At 55.4% G+C, this 6985-nt stretch overlaps 1 protein-coding gene across 1 annotated transcript; it reads right to left on the reverse strand.

The window, feature by feature from the left end:
• Nucleotides 1-815: 815 nt before the first annotated feature.
• Nucleotides 816-4109, reverse strand: Evx1 (even-skipped homeobox 1). Its single transcript, XM_069997233.1, has 3 exons — nt 3683-4109; nt 1895-2157; nt 816-1370 (listed from the first exon to the last, which is right to left on the reverse strand). Exons 1-3 carry the CDS (start codon nt 4107-4109, stop codon nt 816-818), a joined length of 1245 nt encoding a protein of 414 aa, XP_069853334.1.
• Between the last annotated feature and the right edge of the window lie 2876 nt (nt 4110-6985).

The raw sequence follows: 6985 nt of genomic DNA on the forward strand, positions 1-6985 counted from the left end.
AAAAGGGTTGGCCTCATAGAAACTGCCAAGGGGCTTTGAAGGGCATCTGCATCTTCTCTGCCAACTTCAAAACAGAAAGAGCTGGGGCTGGAGTTGCAAGTTGAAAGCTGACACAAAGCTGGGAGTGACCAGTCAAGGTGCAGGTAGATGTCAGAGCCAGAAGATGCTGTGTAACTGAGGCTCTAGGAAGATCAGAGGGCCCTCATGGTCCTTGCCAAGGGGCAAGAGTCTCCCTGGCAGTAAATCATCCCTCACTCTCTCCCTTAAAATTGGCTAGTGTATTGTCATCAGCAAGCCCCCTGCCATGCCTTGGAAAAGCTGGTGAAGATTAATCTCTATCTGCTCTGCATACACAGCATTTTGTTCAGAGACAGCAATTTCCCTTTCCAGTGCTTGGCCTTGGCAGGAGCAAGGGAGGCCCAAGTATGGAAGGAGTGTGAGGTGGGGGATGGGGCCAGAGGGGCTGTATATGGGTGGCCGCTGAATTTTGTTTAGCTAGGGAGCCATAGCCTCAACCCAGTCAGAGGTGGTGGGTTCAGTGGGTGAGGGCAAAGAGGCCACCCCCCAAATGAAGCTCTCCCAGCCTTGGCCCTTGCATCAGCCCTCCTGCTCCCTCAAAGGTGCTAGCCACAGCCGCTTGCTTCCTGGGTCTCCCGATCCCAAGGCTGAGTCCCATTGGTCCTTTAGGATCCCTCTGCATCTCGAGGGGAGGTGGGGGGGTGGGGGGCGCGGTAGAAGAGGTTCTGGCTGAGTTCTAAGAGCCCCTCCACCCCTGCCGCCGGGCGTCCTGGAGTCGGCAGCCCGCTGGCGGCCCCTTATCTGGTGAGAGGCACCTCCTCCCTCTGGTCCAATGAGGAGGCCTTGCTGAGCACGGAGGGCGCAAAGGTGAGAAAGGAGTCCGAGCGGGAGGTGGAGGCACAAGTGAAGTCCGAGGCGGCGGCGGCGGCGGCGGCAGCAGCAGCGGCCCGGGGCGCTAGCCCATTGGCCGGGCCGCTGTGGCAGGCAAGGCAGGAGCAGGGGCCGCCCGCCGAGGCTCCCAGTCCGTGCGCGGGGCCCGGGTAGAGCGGCGGGTGGCGGAAGGCGCACAGCAGTTCGGGGCGCGGGTAGGGCTGAGAGAGCACTCGGAAGGTGTCGAGAGGACGCAGCGGGCCGCTGAAGGGCGAGGCCGCGGCCGAGGCTGCAGACGCGGCGCCCAGGCCCACGGGCGAGTAGTAGGGTAGGGGCAGGTGCGATGGGAAGGGGTAGGGCAGGCCACCCGCGGCGGCCGCGTGGCTCATCATATACGTGTAGAAGGCGGGGTCCGCTGGGTGCGGCCACGTCATGGCCAGCCGCTGCCTCTTGTCCTTCATGCGCCGGTTCTGGAACCACACCTGGAGAGAAGAGCCAGCAGGTTGAGTGGTTGGGCTGGGACCAATGGTCGCAGCCTAGAAACGCTGCCCGACTCTGGGAAACAGGACAAGGAAAGGACTAGACAGACACCGCTTGGAGCTGGTATCCCAACGTTGGAGATTCTGGGTGTCACCCCGCTGTTTATCCCTCTTTTGCCTCAATCCACATCGCCAAGATCCCTTGGGCCCCAGACCCAGAGTGAACGCGCTATAGTGAGTGTGCTGGAAGAGGAAGGAAGGGAGACTAGGACTTCATCATCCCAGGGTGTGAGGATGCGCCCAGAAATACGTCCCCTGCCAAGGTGACACTTCCGTGTTGTGCTTTGCCTAGAAAGGGGACAAAATCGACCTCTTGGTTGAAGTGCCCCTCCTTGGGATGTCAGGAGAGCCTCAGGCTAGGGGAACTCCAGGCCCCGATTTTCTGCACCCTCTTTAGGGAATAGGCAGGTGGCTATTGAGCACACACGTGAGCACACACCCGCCTCATTGGTCCTGCCCGCTCCTACCTTGATGGTGGTTTCCGGGAGATTTAGGGCAGCCGCTAGCTCGCATCTGCGTGGCCTTGAGACGTAGTTCTCCCTGTAGAATTCCTTCTCCAGCCGGGCAATCTGCTCCCGAGTAAAGGCTGTGCGGTAACGGCGCATCTGGTCACTGGCGCTGCAGGCCAGACTGCCTTGCGAACTGTTCCCGCTGCCGCCGTTGCCGCCGTTGCTCTTGGGAGTCTCGCTGCCGCTGTTGGGACTGCTGCCCAGTGCCTCTGAGCCCGACCCTGCGCGGGGAGCCCAGAGCACACAAGCACAAGCACACAGACACACAACAGACACACAAACGCTGCTGAGGTGACGCTGTAGGCCCAAGGATGGGGGGAGGGCAAGATGAGAAGGGACAAACCCCTCAGCGACCTCAGTAAGTTCCTCTGCAGGGGCTGTGCAACTCGGGGAGGGAAGACAGGCGTTTATCATTGGGGTGGGACCGTGGAGGGATTGGAGTGCTAGGTCTAGTTGCCCTTCGGAAGACTGGAGTCTATAGCATGCTGGGTAAAGAGGCTCCCAACCACCTTCCTTATCTGCCTGCGGTCTCAGGCAAAGTACATTTTCCCTGTGCTTTCTGCCCACCATTGGCAGGGATAGGCAGGGGTATGTATGCACATTTTCTGACAGGCAAGTGAGTTGACATGCACCTTAGTGCTGGAACATTGGAAGTCTGAGACCTGTGCGTTGTAGGGTGTTGGACATGCAGTTTCCTTGCTCTGGTATGTTCCTGAAGGCGAGCACAGGTGTGTGTGCATGTGTTACAGAGGGTGTACATCTCAGTGGAAGGATCCGCTGTTCTGAGAGCATGTTATAGTAGGGAGTGGATGGAGCAGATGACAAAATGGTTTGGGGTGGAAATAATGGGTACAAGATGTTAGGTACCCAACTCAGGAGGTCATCTTTCTGCCCTCCCAAGTTTTTCCTAGCCATCCCCACAGCTTTTGTGGAGGATGGTGAGCTCTCCCTCCCATTTTCCCACCCCCTAAGGTGGAGTGATTGGCGCACCAGGCTAGGAAGGGGGGAAAAAAAAATCTACCTCTGGGCCATCCAGCCTCACTCCATTAGCTCTGGGAGGGAAGAGGCTCCCGAGTTAAGCTCCCCCCCCCTCTTTGAGCCTACCCCCAGAGAAGGGTGGGGCTCCAGCCCCCTGCAGCCCCTTTTCCTTTGGGTGAAGAAGTGGGACTGGGAAGGCAAAGAGGAGGGGGAGGACCCGATCCTAGCCTTTTCAAATGCAACCGGAGACCAAAAGCAATTAGACCATTGGGACCATTTCCGACCTGGCGCCAACAAGCCCGGGAAGTGACAAGGTAATTTGGACCTCTGACCGACGTGCAAACTGGTCGGAGGGCTGCAGCACCCGGGCAGCCAGAGTCCGCCGGGATTTTACAGTCCTTTATAGACTCCAGGCTTCCGCGCCTGATGCGCCTTGCACCCCGCCACACTTCGTTTGATCTTACTCCACCCTGGGGAAGGTGTCTTCCCCGCTCAGTTGAAGCATTCCCACAAAATACTGGGGAGGAGGGGGGTGCACTTTGAATCCCCCAAACCCAAAACTTGCCCACCTCCCCCACAAGATACAGACCCACCAACGCCAGAACGCGGTAGGAGACCCCTGCCAGTTCACAGATTTAAAAAAAAAGTTATTCGGGTTGGTCTCCCCATCCTGCACTGAGGGGGAAGGACTGTCTTCCTCCTGGCCTGAGCTGAGGTGAAGGTTGGGCACAGAGGGAGGCCTGGGGAGTGGAGGGGCGCGGTGGCTACCTTTGCTGTGCTGGTACTCGGCGTTCCCGGTGGTGCAGTCTGGGGTGCAGCTCACCTCAATTTCTTCATAGAAATCCGACTCGGTGTCTGAGCTACTGGGTTGCCCCTGGCCAGAGAGGCTGTCGGCGGAGGGGACCGGGGGTCCTGGACCAAGCATGGCCGCTCCAGCTGCCCGTGACTCGGCGCCCAGCCCCGTCGCGCTGCCTGCTAGTCCATCGACCGCCTCTTCCTCCGGGCCTCCCCCGCCGCGCTCCCGGGTAGCCGGAGGGCCAGCTCGTGGGCTCAGGCAACCATGGGGCATCATCTTCTCAGGCGGCTCGGGCCGCGGGCTCCCCACGGCTTCGGACAAATTGGAGACCCTCTTGCCAACCAGAGTGCCAAGTTGACCCCCATCCAGAAACATCACCATGTCCTTTCGGCTCTCCATACCAGGTCTTTCCGGAGGGGAGGGAGGGGAAAAGCCCCCAAGTGAGCTCCTAACCCCAGGCTCCCTAAGACCCCAGCGGCCGGCCAAATAAATAGTTCTTGGCTGCGAAAGGGAGCAAGAGAGAGAGAGAGGCCAGGCGACCGGGCGGGCGTGGAGCAGCTGGAGCGCGACGTCCACGGCGACAGCGGAGGTGGCGATGGGGAACTAGGGTCACCTTGTGATGCGAGCGCTCCTCCGTGCCGCACCGCCTCTGGGAGGAAGCCCCATTGCCCTCTTCTTTCTAAGCTGTCATCCTCCCGCTGCAATCGTCATTACAGTACCGCTGGTGACGCCACTCGGCGAGCGCAAGTGGATAAATAGAAACGTCTGCCACAGCGAAGATGAAAGGAGACCCGCAGCTAATGGCTCGGCAGTGATGCGCCAGGTGTGGGCCTCGCTCGAATGGGGAGGAGAGTGTGAAAACAGAGAGAGACACACACACTGAGAGAGGGAGACACCCAAGCAGAGGGGATGCGAATGGAATTCCGCAGAAAAGAAAAGAGAGAGCTTAAGACGCCCAGCGAGTTCCGCCCGGGCTGTGGGACTGGGTAATTGAAAATGCTTTTGATTTTTTTCCCCCTCTCTTTTATCGTTGTTTTTGACTTTTGTTTTCTTGGTGCCTTGATTTTTTTTTAACACGGATGCAAAAATTCATAACTGCATTTTGGAAGTGTGCAAGCTGGCTCACAAGACCCCCGTTCTCCCACCATGATTACAACTGCCTGTCCCAACAGCTCATCTCAAACTGGCTCCAAAGTCTTTTTTTCTTTTCTTTTCTTTTTTTTTTTTTACAAGCTACCAAAAAGCGTTATTCCCCGCCCTCCCCCACTTTGTCTGGGGTATCCGTTCCTCCCTCTTTCCCCCTAGTCCTGTCTCCTTTCTCGAATCAAAACTTTGCTATGTTTCTTCCTGAGGGGCAAGAGATTTTTTTTCCCTCTCTTTAAAAAAAAAAACTGTCTTGGCTGCTGACTCAAAGTGTTGGATGATTTTTAATTGTTATTGTTATTGTTCGTATTATTATTTTGTAATCCTTGCCCTCTAGGTGGCCTTAAGCTTTCTACAGCCTGGCTTGACTTGTATTCATAGAAGAAATTGTTTTCCGTTTGGGCCTCAGGAGCACCTCAGGTATGTAGTGTGGGGAGAGGTTCTAAGAATGGTCTTGTTTATTTTCTTGTTCATATTTTAAATTATTCGTTCAGAATCAACGAATTCTCCCAGAAACAGATTTTTCCCAATGAAGGGGTGCTGGGCAGATATGGGTCCCTACCACAGTAGCGCTGGAGGGCCCAAGCTAGGAGAAAGCGCAAGGCTTCAGTGGAGGATTTAAGATTAGCACCCTGAGCAGGATGCACTCATGGAGTGGACCCCCAACGCCCTTAGCCAGAGACAGTTATCAGTGGATCCAAAAGCTAGGGGTAAAGGGTAAAAATCATTGAAAATGCCCAGAAATAGCTGTTGACAAGAGGCTCTGTTACACCTGGAGGATGCTGGGATGAGTTTATTGAGCTGAATTTTTGGATGAGGTCTTCAGGCTCCTTAGCAGCCCCTGGGGACCCGGTGGGTGGGCTGAGTCTCTCTGGCTTTGCTTAGGGCAGGAGTTGTGCACCTTTGAGGCTCTGCTCTTCTTTCTCTGCCCCTTTCCCTAAAGCTTCTAGTCCAAAGTTGTGCTGAGAAGCACAGCCCCTGCACCCCTCTCCCCCCAAACTCCAGCTACTAAAGCAAACTCATCATTACTAGCTTTTCATCTGCTGCCTACTACTTTTCTCTCTTCCTCTTCCATTTTTTTCACCACCCTACCCTGGCCTTCCTCCCCCTTGGCCAAAAAGGAACAAAATTCTCTCCCAGATGCTTTCCCATTTCTGTCAATTTGATACCTTTGATACCTTGCTTGGGGGAGGGGGCAGATGGACCTGAGGATAGAGTGCATACTGGGTAGATATCTCTCTACTCTCTCGAGTCCCCATGCTATCATCTGCTAAGCACTGCTCACCTAGAAATCTGAGGAAGTATATCAGAGGCCGGAGAGAGGAGGGTTCAGAAGTTGGGGGAGGGAGCCAATCCTAGGACTTTTTGCTGCCTGGGAGAGTTACCTGTGGATTTTGTCCGGCCCTGCCCCTTTCCTCCCATTGCCAGAGCCTGAGGGTGCACCAGTCTTGATCTTTCTTTTACAAATCAAGACTCCTGAGTGTCTGTTGCCTATGCTCTATTGGGCACTTGAAGACTGGGTCTGGGTGATACTCACTCCCCCCCCCATAGCAGCATCTCACAGGCTCATTCTCCCAGACACCCCACTACCTCAATTCTTAGGGGGGCTGGCTAGTCCTTAGAGAGATTCCAGACTCCCCTGCCCCGCCCCGGCTTTGCATTCAATGGGCATGTTCCGTGTTTGATCCTCTTTTCCTCTGAGTTTTCCCTGGAGATGAAAGCAAAGTAGGATTGTGAGATCAAGGGGTGCCATTTAGTCTCCTTCCTGGGTCAGCCTGAAGGAGCTGAGCTTCACCTCATATACCCAGGATGGGGGCTGAGTAGGGGCTCAGGAGGGAAGGAGGGCTACCTACTCTAAGCTCCAGATCTGAGCTTCTGGGACTACCTCGTCTCAGTCCAGCCCTCCCTCTCCCCCCAGTAAAAAAGCTTCTCCAGATTTCTGCCCACCCTTTCAAAGAAGTCTCCAATTTTTTTCAGTCATGGGGGAGGGCACTGAACACGCAAGTTCTTAAAAATATTAATTAACCGTCAATTATTCTAAAATCAGCCTTTCACCAACCTCAGATGAAAAGAGGTTGAGAAGATGATGAAAACGTGAGAGTGCTTGATAAACTTACTGTTTTTGTTTTGAT

Source organism: Dipodomys merriami, unplaced genomic scaffold, assembly GCF_024711535.1.
Source record: "Dipodomys merriami isolate MVZ:Mamm:240054 unplaced genomic scaffold, mDipMer1.0.p SCAF_5, whole genome shotgun sequence".
In the NCBI taxonomy this organism is placed as follows: Eukaryota; Metazoa; Chordata; class Mammalia; order Rodentia; family Heteromyidae; genus Dipodomys; species Dipodomys merriami.

Coding starts and splice junctions, on each gene's coding strand:
- Evx1 (XM_069997233.1), bottom strand. CDS start 4,109: ATGGAGAGCCGAAAGGACATGGTGATGTTTCTGGATGGGGGTCAACTT. Junction 2,158..3,682: donor CGAGTACCAGCACAGCAAAG/GTAGCCACCGCG, acceptor CTCCCCGCGCAG/GGTCGGGCTCAGAGGCACTG. Junction 1,371..1,894: donor TCCCGGAAACCACCATCAAG/GTAGGAGCGGGC, acceptor TCTTCTCTCCAG/GTGTGGTTCCAGAACCGGCG.